Source organism: Peromyscus maniculatus, chromosome 8 (assembly GCF_049852395.1).
Source record: "Peromyscus maniculatus bairdii isolate BWxNUB_F1_BW_parent chromosome 8, HU_Pman_BW_mat_3.1, whole genome shotgun sequence".
Taxonomy (NCBI): domain Eukaryota; kingdom Metazoa; phylum Chordata; class Mammalia; order Rodentia; family Cricetidae; genus Peromyscus; species Peromyscus maniculatus.
Genome location: NC_134859.1, coordinates 7,171,065 through 7,191,250, shown reverse-complemented (window position 1 = coordinate 7,191,250; position 20,186 = coordinate 7,171,065). Strand labels below are relative to the sequence as shown.

Sequence of the window (20,186 nt, the reverse complement as noted above, 5' to 3'; positions counted from 1 at the left end):
CCTCCACTCCCTCCTTCCTCCACTTCCTCCTCTTCCTCCTCACCCACTTCCTCCTCTACCCCTCCACTTCCTCCTCCATCCCTTCCACTCAGGCACTGGCTGGAGTGACCCCGCCCCCCGCCGGGAACCTTCCCTCCTTGGTGCTGGAACCCAGAGTCTGGCTTCTCCCTGGTGCCCCCCACTGTGCCCTCCCCCATCTGTGTCAGGTTGTGTGGAGCCCAGGGCAGCATCTGAGGGAGAGGCCCCAGCCCTGAGCCTGCTCACAGAAGCTGGAACCCAGAATTGCTCTTAAGAGCAAAATATGCCCGTGTCTCTGTGCACCTTTGCACAAGTTAACTAACCTCTCTGATCCACCCAACCTTGCCTCACAAAGAAGAGAAGCTGATCCTAAGGTCGGGGCTGAGGACAAAGTGAAGCCAGAGAAGGCCCGGAGCGGGCAGAGGTCCGGAGCTGCGAGGTGGTTAGGACTGGCGTTTATTTCGGGGGACCTGGGTTCCACACTGCCTCTCCTCTAGCAGTCCACCGGACACACACACACATGCATACAACGCAGCAGCGGAGTGAGCAGCTGAGAGAGCTCAGGTGGAGCTCGGCCGAGTGGGCACGGCTGGCCCTCTGGCCTCTGTCAAGGGCATTGGAGGAAGCGAAGGCTGCCGGGAGCCCCGAAGCTCTGAGGCCTCTGGGTTGACCAAGCTCAGACAGCCTGGTCCTCCCTCTGCCTCAGGCTGAGCGCTCGTGCAGCTGCCAAGAAGGCCACCCCAGTGAGCAGCTCCGAGACAAAGCTAACCCAGCTGAGGGCCAGGGACCAGCCAAAGCGGATGTCCACCTGATCCAGCAGGGCCCGCTCCTCCAGGAGGCACGCTGCCTCTCGGAAGGCGGCTGCAGAGTATGCGATGTAGACGCTGATTCCGGTGAGGGTCACCATGGCTGCAGGGAGAGACCAGGACAGTCAGTCAGAGCCTTGGGGCCTGCCCCTCCTCCCTGCCCCTCCTCCCTGCCCCTCCTCCCTGCCCCTCCTCCCAGCCCCTCCACTCCCCCACTCCTGTTCTCCACCTCCTCAGCTTCCTCCTACACTGAGGACATCCTTTTCTGTCACTCCCCACCTAATTCCCCCGAGACAGGGTCACTCACTGAACCTGGAGCCAAACTGGGAGTCCGCCCGGTCCTGTCTCCAGTCCTGAGCGCTGGGGCTACATGTATTCCCACAACCGTGCTTGGTCTGTTCCCGGGGCTTGGGGGATCCGAACTAAGTCCTCGGCTTGCACAGCAAATGCTCTTACACCAATACAGGGAGCCAGAGAGCAACCATCTGGGCCATAGTCCCACTTTCTCTGGCCAGCCATGTAAGCAAAAACTGCCTTGTTTGGATTTGATTGATTTAGTTTGGTTTAGTTAGGCTTGGTTTAAGTGTGGTTTGGGCTTTTGGGGGTGTGGTTTGGATTTGGGTTTGAGGGGAATGGTTTGATTTGGTATTGGTTTTATGTTTCTAAGAGTTATACTGTATGGTATTATCTGGATTTCAACTTGAGATCCTCCAGCCTCAGCCTCCTGAGTGCTGGAATGACAAGTGTGTACAACCACACCTTGGTGTGTGCCACCTCCTGATAAGTAACCTTTGTCTGTATCCACCATGTGATATACATGGTTTTAACATGTGTGCATATGGTGGAGCAGCTTTAGAAGTTATTAGCACGTGCATTGATTCACACAGCCTCCTTTTGTGGTGAAACACGTAAGTCTACCTTCTCAGCCACAAGCAAGTGCAGTGTACATGGGTGCATGATGCATTGTGTACTAACTGTAATCACCAGAATGGACAACAGGTCCCTGAACTTATCACTCCTGCTAAACGAAGCTGAGAGCTGTTCAACCAGCATATCCCCGGTCCTCGCCAAAGCTCCTGCTAGGGTTTTAGTCTGTCTCACTGAGGCCCTGCAGCAAAGTGAAATCACGTGCACTGTGTCCTGCCGGGCCTGGTCAGTCTGGCTCCCCACATCAGAACCACTGCTCAGCAGGGAGCAGCAGAGGCAGCAGGTGCCAGGGTCTCTCGCCCCCCGCAACTCTAAGCTGGAAGCCAAGGCCATCAACGGGAGACCAGACGGAGGTGACAGGCACAGCTCTTCAGTAAGGTGCTAGGGATGACGCCCAAGGCTGTGTCCTCCTCCCCCTTCCTTGGAACCGGAGATCTTGGGGCCTCAAGGCTGGAAACCTCTGCCCCTTCCATCTGATATCCCAACGAGGAAAGGCCCTCACAGGAGCTGAGACCCGCCCCTAAAGAGGGCTGCTGCACAGCCCTCACCACCCACGCATCTGGACCTGGACCCTGGGCAGGTGGAAACCTACCTCCAAAGAGAAAGAGGGTCCCAGTGAGCTGCAGGAGGAGGTGGGCTCGAAGGAGGAAGCTCAAGAACCCGGTCATCCCCCCGAACACCATCATGATCAGACTAAAAGGTAACAAGATCACAAACGTCCCGTGCATGGCTAGAGAGAAGGAGACCAGGTACAGGAAGTCACTAACAGTATTCAATAATTTCCATAAGCTTACCATGTACCCGCAATAATAGGAACACCACAACTACTTCTACTGATAAAAGAACGGCGGAGAGTCCAGTGTGCATGGTCTGTACTGAGCATCATTGCACTTACTCTCTATGACCCCTAGAGGGCAGTGTTGTATTATTATTATTTTCTCAGTGCAGCATCAAGGGACTGATGTTCTAATGAGCATGCGAATAAACAAATAAGCCTATGAGATAAGCACCAGGGCTCCTGGAAAATTTAGTTCTCGTCTAGGCTGGGGATATTTTCGAGTGGGTGAGCAGGTGAACAGGCAGAAGAAATGGAGAAAGGTCCTTTCATAAAACCCTGTACCCAAATTTTATCTCTGCCCCTGGCCCCACCCCCAAATTACAGGTGCCCCATAAATCCAAGGCACATGACTCATTTTATCCTGGGGGTGGATCTAATCTCATCCCACATCCCAGGAGAAACTACACACCCAAAAGCCTTTGTGATCTTAATAAAAAAATGTTAATAAAATATCACACAGGGACCAGAGAGATGGTTCTGTGGTAAAAGCACCTGCCATAATCAGCCTGAATTTTGGACCCCACATAAAAGTGGAAAGAGCACCAACTCCACGCTGTTGTCCTCAGACCTCTCCATGTAGGCTGTGGTGCACATGCCCACACACCACACACACACAAGAACAACAAGAGTTTAAAACTCTGTAATCCAGGCAGTCTCTGACCAGGATCGGGGACTCCACCACGGTGCAAAAGTAGATCGGGTGGAAATTGCCCTTTCCATTTTTGACCTTTTGTGGGAGTGCTAGAGATTCGAACTCGGGCCCTCACTCCGTGCAGCAAGCATTTGACTCACTAAGGCGGCTCCTCGGGCCACCAGGATGTCCTCAGTTCAGCAGATGAGTAGATGGTGTCTGCTCTGAGCCCAGCTCCACGGTCCAGAGACAGACAAACAATTCACAGACAGTGCCCCCTGTGGGTGAACTGATAGACTGCATGCAGGAATTATCATCCAGATCACAGTGCTTCTAAGAGTCACACAGTCCTCAACCTCCATTACATCACCCACCTCAACCACAGGCACACGCCAGCACTGAGGCAGCTGGGATACGTGTGTCCCTCAATTGTCTCAGGATAGGCCAAGCACAGGCTGCCACACTCCCCTCCCCAGGGCTCCAGTGTGGTCCACACCACCATCTGAGAGCCCAGGAGCCATGGCTAGCTGGGATGCATCTTTGCAAACCAGTTTTCTCATCTATTAGAGAGCCAACAAATATCCCATCCTCTAAGCCTATGTGTTGAGGACCCAGCACATTAAAAAAAAATCACCCATCAAGGAGTTGGGGAGATGGTTCAGTCCATTAAGTGACTGCTGTTCAAACACGGGGACCTGAGTCTAGGCCCTTAGCATTTAGAAAAAGTGGGGTACAGCAGCACACATCTGTAACACCAGAGCTGGGCATGTGGAAAGATGCATTCTTGCTGCTGTTAGCCAGTCAGTGTAACTGAATCGGTGAGCTCCAGAGAAATAGAAACTGTCTCTAAACTCTGTCTCGGCCTTTAATCCTAGCAGATCTCTGTGAGTTCAAAGCCAGCCTGGTCTACAGAGCGAGTTCCAGGACAGCCAGGGCTACACAGGGAAACCCTGTCTCAAAACACACACACAAAAATAAAATAAAATAAAAAAAACACCCATACACATAAATTTTTTTAAAAAAAATAACAATCTCAAAAACAAAAAGTTTAAAACAGGCATTGCTGTGGGATGTCTTTCTGTATGCTGTGATTATGTGTTGCTCTGATTGGTTGATAAATAAAGCCATTTGGCCTATGGAAAGTCAGGTTATAGCTAGGTAGGAAATTGAAGAGAGAGACAGGAAGAAGAAAAAGACAGAGGAGAGAGACACCAGCACCTCCAGGAGAAGCAAGATGTGAAAATATCAGTAAGCCACGGCGACGTGGCAATTTACAGATTAATAGAAATGGGCCAAGTTATAAGAGCTAACTAGCAAGAAGACTGCCATAGGCCATGCAATTGGTAATTACTATCAAGCCTCTGAATGATTATTTTATACGGCTTTGGGACCTTGGGGCTGGGCAAGACCGGAGAAACCATCTGACTACAGGGCATTGTGGTACATGCCTATAATCCCAGCAGCTGGGAGGTAGGGACAGAAGGATCCGAAATTCAAGGTCATCCTCAGCTACATAGTTCACTCATGGCCAGCCTGGGCTACATGAGACCCTGCCAAAACAAAAAGCACCAGGAATTTATTTGCTAAGCTGTAGAGTCAAGGTGTTCAAAATCAAGGTCCTTGTCCCACTGCAGGAGGTGGCCCTTCCTTCCTCACAGCAGCTGTTTCCGGGCAGCAGTCAGCAACACAGGGCATTCATTCTTGGCTTAGCCGGCTGCACTCCAGGCTCCAGCTCCATGTCTGCCTCTTCCTCTTCTAAGGACACACTCGCCATGGGTTTTACAGCCCATCACGTCAGCTCCAGGGGACCTCACCTGGGGGTCCTCAGCTACATCTGCAGTGTTGCTTTTCCCAAATAGATCAATCTCCGGGTCTGGAGCTGAGGACATGGCGAATCTTTTCTGGATGTATTTATTTAACGTGAGGGCGTGCCATGGCGCACATGTGGAGGTCAGAGGATGCTTGGCGGAGTCGGCTCTCTCTTTCCACCTATGCCTGGCGGTGCTTTGAATGTGCACTGTCCCCCACGGGCTCTCGTGTTTGAGCTTTGTCCCCAGCTGGTGGCACTGTGGGAAGGTTGTGGAGCCTTCGGAATGCGGAGCCCTGCCAGAAGACATTCATTCATCCCAGAGGTCCCGTGGGCTTTGAGGTTTGACAGCCTGACCCCATTTCCCACTCGTCTTGGCTTCCTCGGTGTGGACGCAGTGTGACCAGCCAGCCTCCTGCTCCTGCCGCCATGCTGTCGCCTGCTGCTGGGCCTTCCTCACCGTGATGGACGCCGTCCCTCTGGAACTGTGAGCCAGAGCAGTCTTTGCCGTGGGTGTTCTGTCGCAGGAACAGAACAGAAGCTAACGTGGGGCTTCTAGGGATGCTACTCAGCTCACAAGGCTTGTGAGGCAAGTGCTCTTCCCGCCGAGCTGCCTCTTAGACCCAGGCATATATATATATATTGTTAGTGGCATCATTTTTTAGTATAGCATCATTTACCACACTACCATACCGTCAGTGGTATACAGTAGGAGCATCACATATGCCAAAAGTAGGTGCTCAGTAGATGGTAGTATCTTTATATTATAGATGGCTGTGTGGTGTTAGTTACTATAGTACTATACTGGCCATGATTGGGATAAGTGTCTCCAAAGCTTGTCCCCGCTTGGCTCTATCACAGGGTGATGGGACAGTAGGATCCGGGGACAGGAGCGAGGTCTGAAGTCGGCTGGGGTGTCTTCCAAGGACATTGCAGGACCCTGGCTTCTTTCTCATTCTTACATCCTGGCAGTTTTAAGTGAGCAGTTCTGCTTGGTCATGTGTCCCCACCACAGTGTGTCACCACAGCCCCAAGTGATGGGCCCAAGGGACAGTACAGTGTGACCTTCGAAACTTTGTGTCCTGGTGAGTCGATCACATCAGGTGTTCTCATAAGGGAACGCTGACTAATCCAGCTGAGAACTGCAGCAACAGCATCATGTGGCCCAGGACGTTCTGTAACTGGCATGTTCGTTCCTCGGTGCGGCTTTATATTCTAGGCACACTGATCTCTTCTTACAGGCTACGTAATTTTCCTTAACTTTATCTACACACATAAATGTCTAGTCATCCTCATTCTATGCACTGAGGCTCTTCCATTCTTTCCTTTTTATTACTTCAAACCAGCATGGCATCGCTCTTCCCAGAAATGTCACACAGATTCTAGAAGCAGAACCAACCTTTTCAATTTTTTAAACATGGGATTGGCTTTCCACAGAACCCCAGAAAGGCAGCCCTCACACCCAAGCCTCCATTCTCCCAAGGAATTAAGGCCTGCCTTCGTCAGCTTTCCATTTCTGTGGTAAAATATCTGAGAGAAAAAAAATTAAAAAGAAGAAAGGTTGATTTGGGCTCAGAGCTCCCAAGGTTTCCGTCCATGGTCACCTGGCTCCTTGGCTTTCGGGCTGGTGACAGTGCAGAAATATCATAACAGAGAATTGTTCATCTCTGGGCAGCCGGGAAGCAGAGAGGGAGAGGAGGCCACTACCCCACTCCTCAGCCTCTTCCTCCAACCGGCTCCACAGCCTCAAGCTCATTCAGCTCCAACTCATCCACAGAGTCATCCATGGACACGGCGAGTGCCTCGTTCGGTAACGACCTCTCAGCCCTTGCCTTTCCTAGAGCTCTCCACACACCACTGGAGGAGATTCCATATCTAAAGCATGACAGACTCCTGAGCTCCGACCGACCTCGCTCTCTCTCCACATCCCACCTCGCCTGCAGCACCACTCTGAGGAAATCATACATAATGTCCCTCCTGTGACCAGAGCCGCTCGACACTGAGTGTTTTATGTCCTTCTCTCTGTTCCGCCCCCACACTTCCATTTTCATTTCCCACCCAGCTTCATTTTAATTTTCCACACTACTGCAGCGGCCCTGCATCCAGAACACCAGCAAACCCGGTCGGGTGATTTTTCTCCCTAATCTTGCGGCCTCACGGAGGCCAGGCCCCAGCTCAGTCAGCCTCGGCTGCTGCGGAAAGCATTTGACCTCCGAGTCCGCCTGATCATGGTCACCTACTCTGAAGACACAGCTGAAGATGAGCCTGGACAGGTCAGGCACGCCTCTGAGAAGCACTTTCTAGCCCACCCTCCAGAACTACAGGCCTTCTGGCTGTTTCTGAAACATACTGGTCCAATCCTGTTCCACTTGCTCTTCCTCCTCAGTCTCCTCTCTGAGGCAGAGTAGCCTGAAACTCTGGTCAGTCTCACACACATGTGTGTGTGAGTACATGCATGTGCCAGTGTGTGTTTACATGTTCCTGAGCGTGCAGGTCTGAGTGTGCTTGTGTGATGTGCATGTAGAGGCCAGAGGTCAACTTCAGGTGTCGTTTCTAAGGACGGCACTCAGTTTGGCTGGACAGAGAACCCCAGGGATCCACCTGTGGCCTAGCTGCCCACTAGTACCAGGGTGGGGGGAGTTGAGGGGGGTTACGAATTTTATTTTGCTTTTGGCTGTGGTTTGATTGGGTTTTGTAGGTTCTGGGTGTGAAACTGGGGTCCTCATGCTTTCACGGCAAGCACTTTACCAACGGCGCCAGCTCCCGGGTCCTCTGGTCTTCTTGTACACACATTGAACTGAAATGTGACTCAGCACAGCATCATTCCAACAGAGGAGAAGTAAACTGCCAGGGTTCAAGTCCCAGATCGGCCAGCTACTGTGCAAACTTAAGTAACTCACCTACCCTCTCTGTGCCATATGCTTCCTCACCTACAAAGCTGGGTGTGATAATATGTATAATATTGGCCCCTCATGGGCTGTTGTGGAAATTTAAAAAGTTGATCCTGTGAAGACGACAGAGCAGTGTTTGGCCCACAGCGTCTGTCTTATGGTCTTCAATGCCAGACAGACAGACAAACACTAGGAGGGAAGCAAATGTACGCTAAATATATCAGGAGGTCAGGCAGAGAGATGGCCCAGGGGTGAAATGCCTGATATGCAAGTGTGAGGACCCAAGTTCAAAACCCAGCGTCCACACCGAGGCCAGGTGTGGCAGCATGTAATGGGTACCCATTCCAGCTTTGATCTGGAAGTTCCAACCCCCACTGAGGCTTCAGCAACTGTCACGCCTACAAGACAGGGCCAAGGGAGGCGCCTGGAGACCTGAGATCTGAATGGGCCAGCTCTCTCTGTTTCTGGACCCTAGACGGTAGAGGTTGACCGAGCAGAGCTCCAGAGAACACCGTTGGACTGTGATACACCTTCCCAGACCCCACGACCTACCTATCCCTTCATTTGTAAGTTATCCACTAAATAAATCTTCCTTTTAACTACATGGAGTGGCCTTAATAATTTCGCCAATAGCAGCGCCCATTTGTAACCCTACAGGTTGGGCAAGGAGGGCAATCTGGTCATGGGAACTCACTGCCAGATGTCTAGCTGAAACAGGAAGCTCCAGGTTCAGCGAGAGACCCTCAAAACAGGGTGTAAAATGATACAGAAAGACACAACACTAACCTCTGACCTACACATGTGTATGCCTGGCATGTACACCTTCACACACAACACACACACACACACACACACACACACACACACACACACACCATGCACACATGCACATATAAAAAACTTCTTTTTAAAAACTTTATTAAATGCCGGGCTGTGGTAGCGCACGCCTTTAATCCCAGCACTCGGGAGGCAGAGGCAGGTGGATCTCTGTGAGTTTGAGGCCAGCCTGGTCTCCAAAGCGAGTTCTAGGAAAGGTGCAAAGCTACACAGAGAAACCCTGTCTCGAAAAACCAAAAAAAAAAAAAAAAAACTTTATTACGTGTGCATTTGTGTGCATATGTGTGTGTATATGTTGGAGAGATGATGTGTGTCATTTCATGCATGTAGAGCTCAGAGGACAACTTTATGGAGTCGATTCTCTCTTATCATGTCTGCATGGGTTCCAAGGACAAAACTCAAATCCTCAGACTTGCACGGCAAGTCTTTACCCACTGAGCCATTTTGCCACCCCTCAGAAATCTCTACAAATAAATATGTTTCCAAGTGGGAAGCTGGAGGCTCAGGGATGTAATAAAGATGTAAGCATTCATTGAACTCCTACTGTATACAGATCCTATCCCTGGATCTTTGCACATAGAATCTCATTTCCTCCCAGAAGAGCCCATTTATGGTCACAGGTGACTGCTAAGAATTCACACAGGTGGGTAAGTTGCAGTCACAAAACCCTACTCCCTGTTCATTGTCTTTAAGGGGCTGATGCCATTTCTGCCCCTTTAATAAGAGTGTCCATGAGGGCCAGAGTGGTAGCACACACCATTAATCCCTGTGCCCAGGAGGCAGAGGCAGAATTCGAGGCAAGCCTAGTCAACAGACTGAGTTCCAGAACAGCCTCGGAAAGGGAGAAAAAATAAAGAAAAGAAAAGGAATGGTTACATGGTGCAACCTGGCCAGTCAGCACATGGTGTCTTTTAACTTCAGTCAATTGGTGCAACACAAAGGCCTATGATCCAATCTGGCCCAATGGGATAACCCCTCCCTTCTGGACTGCAAGATTCAGCCCAAACACACCCCCATCCAAAGCAAAGTGCACAGAGGGAAAAAAAGGGACAGAGCCCCAGGGATCCCAACACACTAGACCTCCTCAAAAATGTGGGCCAGCCATTCCTCCTCCTCTTTAAGTTGGCATAATTGGTGTTTTTGTCATTTGCCACCAAAAGATTCCTGGCTTGCACCCTTAGTCCACTGGTTGTCCACCACAGCTCTTGAAGAGTGCTGAGTGACAACTTCCTTGCCACAAAAAGCACTTTCCTAGAGTGAATCTGGAAGCCAAATAAATACTCAAGCCAGGGTATCAAGACGGCTGCTGAGGGACGCGCCCCCTGGATGCTGAACTGGTTGGTTTTCATCTGAGAAGAGAGTCTTAATGAGGAATTACCTAGACCTGGTTGGCTTGTGGGCATGTCTGGGGGCGGGTGTTGTCTTAATTGTTGGTTGAGTTGGGGAGACCCACCCTAAATGTGGAAGGCATTATTTCACGCACTGGGCCCTGACTATATAGAACAGTGGTTCTCAGCCTTCCTAACACTGCAGCCTTTTAATACAGTTCCTTGTGTTGTGGTGACCCCCAGCCATAAAATTATTTTCATTGCTACTTCATAAATGTAAATTTGCTACTTTTATGAATCATAATGTAAATATCTGTGTTTTCCAATGGTCTTAGGAGACCCCTGTGAAAGGGTCATTCCACCCCCTCAAAGGTTCTCAACCCTCGGGTTAAGGAATGCTTATATAAAAGTAGAGACCACTAGCTGAGTACTAGCCAGCAAGCAAAAATCCATGCATCCCTTTTGCTCTTGAATGTGGACACAATGCTCTAAGTCCCTGCCTTGACTTCCTCACAATCAGGACTATAAACTGGAATTGTGGGCCAAGCAAATTCTTTCCCTCCTAAGTTGCTCTTTGTCGGGGTGTTTGCTACAGCAACAGAAACAGAGCTCGAACAGATGGCGTCCTCTGTCCCTGGCCGGAAGAGGTGAGGAGTGGGGCCATCTGCTCACTCCTCCCCAGATGGCCCAATGGAATCATAAGGCCGTGGTGATGGGGTATGCCTGACCACTCTGCCTGCCGGGCTCAGAATACACTACAGTGGTCTCTCCGCAGGCTTGAGTTTTCTGTCCACCACGCCCACCAGGATCAGCTCAGGGGCCGACTCAGGACAACTCTGTTGTCAGCCTGTCTCTCTGGCCAATACAAAGGATCTTCAAATGACTGGAACATCTTTACATCATAAAGAGCTTGGACTAAACACAAAATTCATTTATAGGAGAAAACCAATTCTGAGAAAAAGCTCTCTCTGGAGGTGATTTGCAATGAGTGCACAGTCCAAAGGGGCAGCTTGTCCTCATTCCTGATAATACAGTGGGAATCACAGCAGCTCCGGCACTTGGTATATGTAACCAAGCACTCGCCACCCTGGGCTTATTAAAGATACCTCTCAAATTCCGTCCTCACCTTGAGATTAAAAGGCCATCAAGATGGCTGGGGGTAGGGTGGGGGAAGTGCTCGCCATGCAAGCCTGCTGGCCTGCTTGAGATCCCCAGAACCCACATAAAGGCAGAAAGAGAGAACAGTTCATGAAGTTGTTCTCTGATCTACACACAGACAATAATAACAAACAATTTTAAAAGTGCTCTGTGTAAGAAGGAGGTTAAACAAAAAAAGATTAGAAAGAAGATGGCTGGTGCCCTCAACACGAGGGAGCTGATCCCAGACAGGTGGAGGAAATGCCCAAGGTCACACGTACGGCTGGTAGTGGAGCTGTGGTTATGTTGACATCAGAGGTCGAGCGCCAAGGAAGCTGCTGAGTGAGACTTCCGCCTGTTTCTCAGAGTCGGGGAACAAGTAGGGCTGTTACTGTAACAAGTTCAAAGGAACGCCAGCCCAGTGTCAACCACCTCTAGCTGTTGGTTCACCTAGAAGCAGGACAAGGTGGCTGAATGACAGCATCCAGCGTGGCGAGGAGTCTAAAGATAGAGAGTCTGCACGGGGCTGTAGGGGGAAAGCGGAAGATTGCTGACAGCTCGCCTGTCAAGCCCTTCTTTGAGACAACGTGTTGCCCAACACTCACACAACAGCTACAAAGCAAATGAGGTCCTAAGCGATGCTCATTTTGCTCATGCAATGTCTGGGTTTATCATGATTGTTACTATTTTCTCCCTCCGAGCTGGGGATAGAACCCAGGACCTTGCACATGCTGGGCAAGTCACTGAGCTATACCTCCAGACCGCTTTAAACTATTAATTTAGTTTAAGTCACCCAGGCTGACACTGAACTCGCACTGGAGCCCAGCAGTCTTCCGTCTTCCTGCCTTGGCCTCCTGATGGTTCATGCATTTTTGTTCTCATTTTGGGGATCCTGACAGCACCCATAATGGTTTGGACAACTCCTTTTGGTCACTATGGAAATGAGTGAAAGGCAAAAAAAATCGACCCTGGGATCAAGAGGGCCAGAGAACCAAGTTAGGCCTGGACCCTTCTCTCTGATACTAGATGATTCTAGATGATTCTTGAGGCAGTGCTCAGACAGCAGCCAAAGTACTGCTCAATGCCGCTGGAGTACCTCACAGTACAGATCACCTACACCCTCCTCAGCCCCAACACAGGGGCGGCCTCAGGAAGCTGCTGGCATTGGGAACTTACACAGAGGTGTGCTGGAGCTGGCTGATGGGCAGCTGACAAGAGCCAGGGAAGGCTTGGGGAATTCTGTGAGCCAAGTAATATTGTGCTGGCAACTTAAAACTGGTCACAGCGGAAATATTTACACCACAGAAATGGGCTAATACCGTGAATCAAGGGCTTTTAATTTTTTTTTCCAGGAGTTATTTGTTAAATATTTCCCATCATGCTATGGACTTGGGAGAAACAGTTCTGATCCATTCATCTATCTGTACATCCATCCATCCACTCATCCATTCATTCACTCATTCCTTCACCCATCTAGTTGTTCACTAATGCAGCCATTCGCTCACTCACTCATCCATCTGTCTAGTCATTCACTCATCCAGTCATTCATTCAACCTTTCATCCATTCATTCACAGGCCCAGCGACTCATTCATATATATTGGATGTATAACATGTAATTTTGACCCATAATGTAGCTTGCATTCACTCTTGTAGACTTTTGCTTTGTGATCTGCTGTGTTCCAGGTTCTGTGCTAAGTGCTGACAATTCAACAGTGGGAAGGAGAGCTATAACCCCTTGCCTTTGTGGACTTCACAGACTAATGAGAGAGTCAGATTCTACACCCAGAAGAGCATAATGACCTTTACAATGAGAAGGAGATTAGCCAAGCTAAGCTGGTAGGTGGAGGCAGAGACACAGAAGAGGAAGCAGCATGTGCGGAGTCCTATGGCAGGAGGAGGCCTGGGGCGCGGAGGGAAGTGCTGGGGAAGAAAGGAGAGGACAGGGAGCTACTGTCGCTTCCGAAGCCTCGGGCTGTGTGCCCAAGGCCCCCCACATCCAAGGCCTGCAGGTTTCCACCCTCAGTTCCTTCTCAGATCCCCTCTATGGGACCCTTCCTGGACTCAGTTTCCAAGTGAAAGCCAAAAATGGAGGCGATGTTCAGGCCTGGTGCTACAGGCCTATAATCCCAGCCACTCAGGCTGAGGGCAGGAGCATTGCAAGTCCAAGGCCCGACAGAGCTACAGAGTATGCTCAAGACCAGGCTAGAAAACAGTGGGACTGTTCAAACAAAAACTAAAAAGAAGGAAAGAGGGCTAGGGATAGCATTGGGTGGTAGAGCATTTGCTGGGTGTGAGCACAGCCCTGGATCTCGTGCCCAGTACCGAGGTGGATGGAGAGAAGATGGAAGTACCAGCTTCACAGGGTGGATGTGAGAAGCAACTAAAGACAACGATGAGAAGCTCTTGGTTTGGTGTCTGCACAACTCTAAGTTTCAAAGGATGAAATTGCTCCTTTGTTTCCTTCCTTCCACAAGTGCCCTTCGGCCTTTTCCTCTCTTCTCTACGGAGGGTTAGGCCCAGGGGGAGGTGCTGGGAAAGCCTGACGCCAGCAAGGCACACGCAGTGGCCCTTCAGACTGACTGTTCTCCACCTCCTAAGCACCTGCCTTGAAGAACCCCACACGCTCTCCACTGACAAGCTGGCCCTCGGTCTACGAGACATGGCCTCTCATTCGGCCTTCAGCATCCAAAGATGTTCAGACACCGGTGTGGGCTCCCCTACCGTCTTTCGTGGTGATTGCCACTCAAATGCAATTGCTCATGTAGTGAGGGCCTCTCTCCGCAGCGAGTCTATAAGGGCCTAGGGGGCATTGCTTAGATTTGAGTTCTCAGTCACCAAGTTGCCTGGTGCACAGGACTGTCGATTAGTTGGAAGAACTCTACACACATTCTAGGTAGAGCAAGAGCGGCCCCGCCCCCCTGACGTAGCCCCAGTCTTGTCTCAGGCCTGGTGGTCAAAGGCCACCACCCACCACCATCACAACCACTGCAGTTCCTCCATCCATCCACTACCCCCAGACTTACTGAGAAGCTGTCGGCTTGAGTCGCTGACCGTCACATTCTCCTGCCAGAAGGGGTTCATCAGCGGCGTGCAGGAGCTCTGGACTGATAGAAGGGAGGAGTTCACGGGCAGGACCCTGGCATTTTTCCCCGCAAATTCTCCCTAGATGTCTCCCACCCAAGACAGCAAACGGAGCGTTGTGCACTTGTGAGCCTAGCTGGGCCCGGCCAGGAGCACTTGTGCAGGCCATCCGCTCTGTCCACCCTCCACGCACCCCTAAGTGAGAGAGGAGTGTGAGCCAAGCAACAGGTCCCAGGCTTGCAGGTACAGCACCATGGTGCGAACGCGGACACCTGGGGAGGACCCTTACCCCGGCAAGTCCGCCAGAGACCAGAGTGGGAGCTCAGAGGCTCCAGCTGGCTGTGGTTGGCGGGTCCCCGGTCCTGCGCCCCCGAGCTGTTCCTCTCCAGCCTCTCGGTGTCGATGATGTACCAGAAGTCGGTGCCGATGGCGACCGCCAGCAGCACGAAACTGATGGCCCCACTCAGTGCCGCGGCGCCCGCCAGAGCGCCCAGGCGCACCCGCATCTCCCAGCGTAGGGCCCCTGGGCGCAGGCTCCTGCCCACGCTCCCCGTCTGTTCGCTGCACCCCAGGTTCTCCAGCGTGGATCTGGAACGCGGCTCAAACTCTGGCTCCACCACCCTCACCTGAGCGATCACACTCGCACGTGCTCCAGCTCGGACCCTCGATCTCGGGGCTCCCTGTCCTCTCTGACCTCCTCCCTGGTGCCTTCCGACCCTCCCCGGAGCACCCGTCCCAGACCCGCGCCGTCGCTGCCTCCTCGCTCAGCTCCACCCTGTGCCGGGTGCGCAGTCCCAGCGCCTTCCTCCTTCTAGCCCGGCACTTTTCTCCCCAGACCCCACTACTGCCCCCACTTCCTAGCCTCACTCTCCATGAACTCCCCAGCAGCTCGCCGCCACTTCGGCCTCGGCCCTCCTTGCTCTCCCCACACCTCTGCTTTGACCCCCCACTGCAGCCTGGATCCACCTTCACTTCCCACAGCTCTGGTTCAGGGCCAGTGCCCTAAAACCTCAGGAAGACTGGCTCCCAAGGCAAGCAGGCGGACTGAGGGAGGGGCCGAGGGGGCGGTGCTGGAGAGAGGGCGGACTTCAGACACTGGAGTCAGAGAGGGGGCGACACTCTCTAGTCTGAGGGTACAGATTCTCCTGCAATGCCTTCTCCTGAAACGATTTTGATTCCAAAATCCACCTTCAAGTAATTTTTATGGACTGGCTACAAAGGAAAAAGGCAGATTTGGTTTTTTTGTTTAAAAAAAAAAAAAATTCTTTGAAGTAGGGAAGGCCAGGTTCTGTGAATCTATTTTCTTTGTCACCAAAGTCTTCATCATCACAGCCACCACCACCTCCATCACCCCCACCCCACCACCGCCATTACCACTACCACCACCTTCACCATCTCTACCATTGCTCTCACCCCATAATCATTACCTCCACCATCCCCACCCTCACCCCCCACCACCAACAACAACAACCATCCCCACCCTAACCTCACCCCACCATCACCAACAACCATCCCCACCCTAACCTCACCCCACCATCACCAACAACCATCCCCACCCTCACCCCACCATCACCAACAACCATGCCCACCCTCACCCCACCATCACCAACAACCATCCCCACCCTCACCCCACCACCATCACCAACAACCATCCCCACCCTCACCCCACCATCACCAAAAATAAGCTTCATCACCACCATTACCGGAGGCAGACAAACCTCATTACCATTCTCTTTACCATCATCAGCATTCTTAACAACCTTACCATGTTCTTAGCCAGCATAAACCTTCCATTCCTTCAAGAAAGACTTGCAACACCAGTGAGTCTGAAACAAGGGCCCAGGTTGAGGAGGAAGGCATAAGCAGCCCAAACACAACCTAGACTTCCCAGTCCTTCTCATGCAAGACACCGGAGAAAATACTCATGTGTGTGCGGCATATGGCAGTGAAGGAAGCAGGTTCTAAGAGCCAGACCTAGCCTGCCTTGGGGGCTGCAGCTCTCAGCCACCCTCAGGCTGCCCTCATGGCTGAGGGGTCAAACCCTTGGTACTGCTGCGATACATTCTTAAAGAACATCATGCTAACATCCAAAAGTGAACAGGCTATGGTCAAGCCCAGGATCATTAAAGTGTGCTTAGAACATCCCAAGGGATGGTGGTGGGGGTGAGTAACCATAGGGAGGTCTCAGTCTCTGAGGAAGTGACATTGATCCTGAGACATGGACGAGACACCAGCCTATCATGCTATAGAAGTGTGTCAGTTTGGGTACATTCCAGAGACGCTGAAAGAATCGGTGAGAAACCCCACATCTGACAGAGGATTGATCTCCACAATATATAAAGAACTCAAAAAACTAGACATCAAAGTACTGAACAGTCCAATTAAAAAAATGGGCTAAAGAGCTAAAAAGAGAATTCACAAAACAAGAACTACAAATGGCTGAAAGACATTTAAAGAAATGCTCAACATCCTTCATCATCAGAGAAATGCAAATCAAAACGACTCTGAGATACCACCTTACACCTGTTAGAATGGCTACGATCAAAAACACCAATGACAACCAATGTTGGAGAGGATGTGGAGCAAAGGGAACACTCCTCCACTGTTGGTGGGAATGTAAACTTATACAACCACTGTGGAAATCAGTATGGCAGTTTCTCAGAAAATTAGGAATCAAACTACCTCAAGACCCAGCCATCCCACTCTTGGGCATATACCCAAGGAATGCTGATTCATACCATAAAGATACATGCTCAGCTATGTTCATAGCAGCACTATTTGTAATAGCCAGAACCTGGAAACAACCTAGATGCCCATCAACAGAAGAATGGATGAAAAAAATGTGGTACATATACACAATGGAGTACTACTTAACAGAGAAAAACAATGAAAGCATGAAATTTGCAGGCAAATGAATGGAACTAGAAAAAATCATCCTGAGTGAGGTAACCCAAGCCCAGAAAGACAGTCATGGTATATACTCACTCATAGGTGGATTCTAGATATAAAATAAAGAACAATCAGACCACAACCCATAGAACCATAGAGGCTATATATATAGATAGCATGGAGGTCCCTAGGACGACTGTGGCTTATAATAAATTTCAGTTTTACTCAATTATTGAAAAAAATAGCCAAATGAATGGAAACACATGAACTATGAACCAAAGGCTGAGGGGCCCCCAGCTGGATCAGGCCCTCTGAATAGGTGAGACAGTTGATTGCCTTGATCAGTTTGGGAGGCAACTAGGCAGTGGGACCAAGTCCTGTGCTCATTGCATGAGTTGGCTGTTTGAAACCTGGAGCTTATGCAGGGACACTTGGCTCAGTCTGGGAGGAAGGGACTGGACCTGCCTGGACTGAATCTACCAGGTTGATCGCAGTCCTCGGGGGAGGACTTATCCTGGAGGAGGTGGGAATGGGGGGTAGGCTGGGGATAAGGGGAGGGGGTGGGAGGGGGGAGAATAGGGGAACCCATGGCTGATATGTAGAACTGAATGGTATTGTAAAATTATATATATATATATATATATATATATATATAAAGAATCGGTGAGAGAAAGAGGCACAGAAGAGGGAGATGGGGGTGGAGGGCAATGGTGTACAGCTCTGCAGGTTCATGAGGGGGACTTGGGGTTTCAGAGCACCCAGGATGGAAAGTTTAAATCCCTGGACAGTTTAAAGCAGGAACCTGAAATGTTCTAACTTACATGGTGGGGGGCCCCAAACCCTCAGTCTCTGTGCTATTAGTGTATAGCGCTGAATGGCAAGAAGCAGGAACAGCTGAGGAGGTGAGGGAGCAGGAGAGGTGGGTCAGCAGGTGAGAGCCCTGCTGTACAAGCTTGAGGATCTGAGTTCAAATCCCCAGAATGCACATTAAAACCAGACGCAGTCACATGCACTTGTAACCCCAGCTTAGGGTGGGAAGGTCAAAGGTGGAAGGATCGCCAGGGCTTGCCCATCTCCAGGGCTTGCCGATCGCAGGGCTTGTGAATCTCCAAGGCTTGCCCATCTCCAAGGCTTGCTGATCGCCAGCCTCACTCCAGATTTAGAGAGAACCCAGCCTAAAAACAACAAAGCAGTGTACACCTGAAATCCCTGCGCACACCCCCCCCCACACCGTTTCCATGGCATGTAGAAGAATGTGCACACACACATACATGTACACATACAACACAAAAAAAACAATTAAGAGGAGTTGGGAAGACATACTAGAAGAAGCGAGGGATCCTGTGACTTGGGCTAGCCTAGTAACATGGTGAACAAGAAAGTGTATGTTGTGTTTTACATTGAAAGGTTAGAATCGATCAGGACAGCGTTAATGTGGAGAATTATGCTGTCATTGCTTTTCTCATTCCCAAAGCCTTCTTAACCTTCATCCTTCTCACCCCCATCTTCATCCTCAGCAGCATCAGCGTGCTGAAGCCGTAATTCAATCCTCAATGTCGCTTGCCCTTGGTTGGCTTTGTAAAAGTCACTGGCTCTGGAAGTCACACAGCTGGACACTGTGTTTCTAGTTTCCCACCGGCTTTGCTGTAAAGGACACTTCTGACTAAGGCCACCTGATGAGTCCAACACTGCTCCTCAACATAGGTTATCTCTCCGGTCCTCTGAGGCAAGTGGCTCTTCTCTGTGTTCCCTGGTCCTCCGGGAGGGGCGGGGGAAACCTCTTTCTATCTTTTCCCATCCCCTGCATCAAAGACACTTTTTGTACTCCAAGCTATCACAGCAGAATGAACTGTCCTTGGGAGGACATCAGTCATAAGACCTTTTAATCGGTTGCTTTTCTTCAGATTTACAGAACCTAGAACACAACTTGTAGATAGCAGCAGCCCACAAATCAGAAAAATAGGCCCCTCCCCTGAAATTTGTAACCACCCTGCAATTTATGATCAGACCACTGCCTGCCTATCTGACACATCTCCCCACAACTCCCTACATGAGCCTCCTGCCCATCAGCAACCCCTAAAGAGGTGGTCTTAGTTGCACAGATCTTTATTCTTGTGACAGCAGCTTATCCTTGTGAACTTGGATACATAGTTGCAAGCTAATGGAGTTATCAACTGCAAAATGGCATCTTCTTATTCTGCAAACTATTTTTCCAGAACCCTCTCTGTCACCACTGATGTGTGTGTGTGTGTGTGTGTGTGTGTGTGTGTGTGTGTGTGTGTGTGTGTATGTGCTCACCTATGAATGTACATGTACATGTAAAGGTCCTCTCTCAATGAATCTGAACATCACCATTTAAGCTAGACTGCCTGGCCAGTGAGTCCCAAAGACCCACCTGTCTCTGCTCCCCATCCAGCCCTGGGGTTACAGGTGTGCTCCACCATGCCCAGGGTTTGCATGGGTGTAAAGGGATTTAAAATAGGTCCTTACACAATAGCACTTTACGCACTAAGCCATATTCACACCCCCAGCTTTGTTTGCTTCTAAACTCGGCCACACAGTTACCATCATTCTCATTAGAGACATCACCAGGCAGGAGATCAGGAGTTCAAGGACAGCTTCCAACATAAAGGGAGTTCAAGGCTGGCCTGGGTTATATGAAACCCTATCTCAACACACCAATTACTCACAAAATAATATATTTGAGATATACTTTTAAAATATGTTGTGTTGGCGGCCGGTGGTGGCACACACCTTTGATCCCAGCATTCAGGAGGCAAAGCCAGGCAGATCTCTGTGAGTTCGAGGCCAGCCTGGTCTACAGAGCAAGATCCAGGACAGACACCAATACTACATAGAGAAACCCTGTCTCGGAAAAAACCAAACAACAAAAAAAGTGTTGTGTAGTTTGTCTGAAGTTTGAACTTAATTAGTTATTCTGCATTTTACATGATGAACCCAGTTGACTCCAGTAAGAAAACCAAGACACATATAC

The 20,186-nt window shown here is 50.4% G+C and overlaps 1 protein-coding gene across 1 annotated transcript; it reads right to left on the bottom strand.

Annotated features, from left to right (window-relative positions):
* Tmem114 (transmembrane protein 114) lies at positions 1 to 15,418 on the bottom strand. Its single transcript, XM_006992125.4, has 4 exons — positions 14,592 to 15,418; positions 14,245 to 14,325; positions 2,344 to 2,481; positions 1 to 927 (listed from the first exon to the last, which is right to left on the bottom strand). The coding sequence occupies exons 1-4, from the start codon at positions 14,806 to 14,808 to the stop codon at positions 695 to 697; spliced, it is 669 nt and encodes a 222-aa protein (XP_006992187.2). The 5' UTR covers positions 14,809 to 15,418; the 3' UTR covers positions 1 to 694.
* Positions 15,419 to 20,186: the final 4,768 nt, after the last annotated feature.

Coding starts and splice junctions, on each gene's coding strand:
- Tmem114 (XM_006992125.4), bottom strand. CDS start 14,808: ATGCGGGTGCGCCTGGGCGCTCTGGCGGGCGCCGCGGCACTGAGTGGG. Junction 14,326..14,591: donor TCTCTGGCGGACTTGCCGGG/GTAAGGGTCCTC, acceptor CCCTTCTATCAG/TCCAGAGCTCCTGCACGCCG. Junction 928..2,343: donor GACCCTCTTTCTCTTTGGAG/GTAGGTTTCCAC, acceptor CTCTCCCTGCAG/CCATGGTGACCCTCACCGGA.